The sequence below is a fragment of the Corvus brachyrhynchos genome, unplaced genomic scaffold (genome assembly GCF_000691975.1).
Source record: "Corvus brachyrhynchos isolate BGI_N302 unplaced genomic scaffold, ASM69197v1 scaffold136, whole genome shotgun sequence".
Lineage (NCBI taxonomy): Eukaryota > Metazoa > Chordata > Aves > Passeriformes > Corvidae > Corvus > Corvus brachyrhynchos.
The window spans coordinates 8,100,204-8,101,552 of record NW_008239080.1 but is presented as its reverse complement, the minus strand read 5'-3'; the positions used below and the strand labels follow the sequence as shown (position 1 = coordinate 8,101,552).

At 62.9% G+C, this 1,349-nt stretch overlaps 1 protein-coding gene across 1 annotated transcript in view; it reads right to left on the bottom strand.

Moving 5' to 3' along the window:
• Positions 1-1,343, bottom strand: part of CSMD1 (CUB and Sushi multiple domains 1) — a 1,107,925-nt gene extending 1,106,582 nt beyond the window's left edge. The window contains exon 1 of the mRNA XM_017739215.1: positions 1,188-1,343. Within this exon, the coding sequence (XP_017594704.1) occupies positions 1,188-1,254 (67 nt within the window). The 5' untranslated portion in view covers positions 1,255-1,343. The remainder of the gene's footprint in view (positions 1-1,187) is intronic.
• Positions 1,344-1,349: the final 6 nt, after the last annotated feature.

Here is a 1,349-nt window from a genome sequence, read left to right as displayed (position 1 = left end):
GGGGGGAAGGCACCCTGCCGTGCTGCCCAGGTGGGCGAGGGAACCCGGCCGTGGGCACCCGCAGGACGGGGAACACTCCAGCCTCGCCCGCCAACCCGGGCCGCGGGAGCCTTGTTCCCCCCGCCTCAGCCGCCCCCGCGCCGAAAAGAGCAGGGAGAAAAATAAAATGGTGGGAACGATGTAAAGCGCCTTGGAAGGGTTAAGGGAGACTCAGACAGTACAAACCGCAAGGGGAACCGTCATCCCGGAGGCAGGCAGAACAACCGGGAGCGAGGTGGGAGAAGACAGAGGCTGCATCGGGGACAGGTGCTCAGCTGCGAGCTGCTTCACTCCTTCCCTCTCTCTCTCTCTCTCCCTCTCTCTCACACAAACACAGAGACACAGACTCGCATCTCTCCCAGCACGAAAAAGCGCAGGGCTAATGAGAGGCGAAGTGAATAATGGGGAAGTTGTCTCCAGCGATGAGGCAAGTAATGGGGCTGAGGCCAGCACTGAAGTTGTGTAACCAAATTCTCCACCGTCACCCCCTCGTTTCTCCTCCCTCCCCCATTGATTTTAAGGAGAAATCCAGCTGAGATTGGGAGATTCTCCCCACCGCACACCCAGCAGAGAGGAGTCCTCTTCCCTCAGGCACGGACAGGCAGCTGGCGGAGGTGTCCCCGGCGCCGCATCCCCGCCTCCGCGCAACTTGCGGGGAGCGGAGCCGGCTGAAGGCAGGCGGAGGCGGCTCTCCGCGACCACCCACTCCGCGCTCCCCCTCGAGCACGGCAAAAGCTGGGGAGGCGGGAGGAGGGGAGATCCAAACTTGCCAGCCCGGGGACTGTCCCTCACACGGCAGCGAGTGCCGTTCGTGCGTGCGCGGAGAGCGAAGTGTTCCCAAACTCCGGCGCTACCCAGGCGGCTGGATGCGCACGGTTCCGCTCGCGGCGTCGCAGCGGCTGCTGCCCAACTCCAGGGGGCTGGTTTCTCCCGGGGGAAGTGACCGGCCGAGAGCCGAGCCCTCGGGGAACACCTATGGGAGGTGGGAGGCAGGGAGAAGGGACACCGGGCTCGAGGAGCCTGCTGTTTGCCGGCGCAGAAAAGAAGCGAGGGAGAGAGCTCAGCCGAGCGGCAGAGATTTAGCTGAGGGGTTATGAGTGCCGTAACCACAGCCTACACGAATGCAATGCAAGAAATCCGAATCTTACCCTGAGCTGCAGTGAGGAGCCCCGCGCAGAGAACCAGCAGAGACTTGAATTTCCTCCACGCAGTCATGTCTGCAGTTATTCCACACACACACACACTCTCACACAAAACCCCCGGCGGGTCTTCTCGGCTGCGACCGTGTCCTCCGAGCGGCAGCGGAGCTA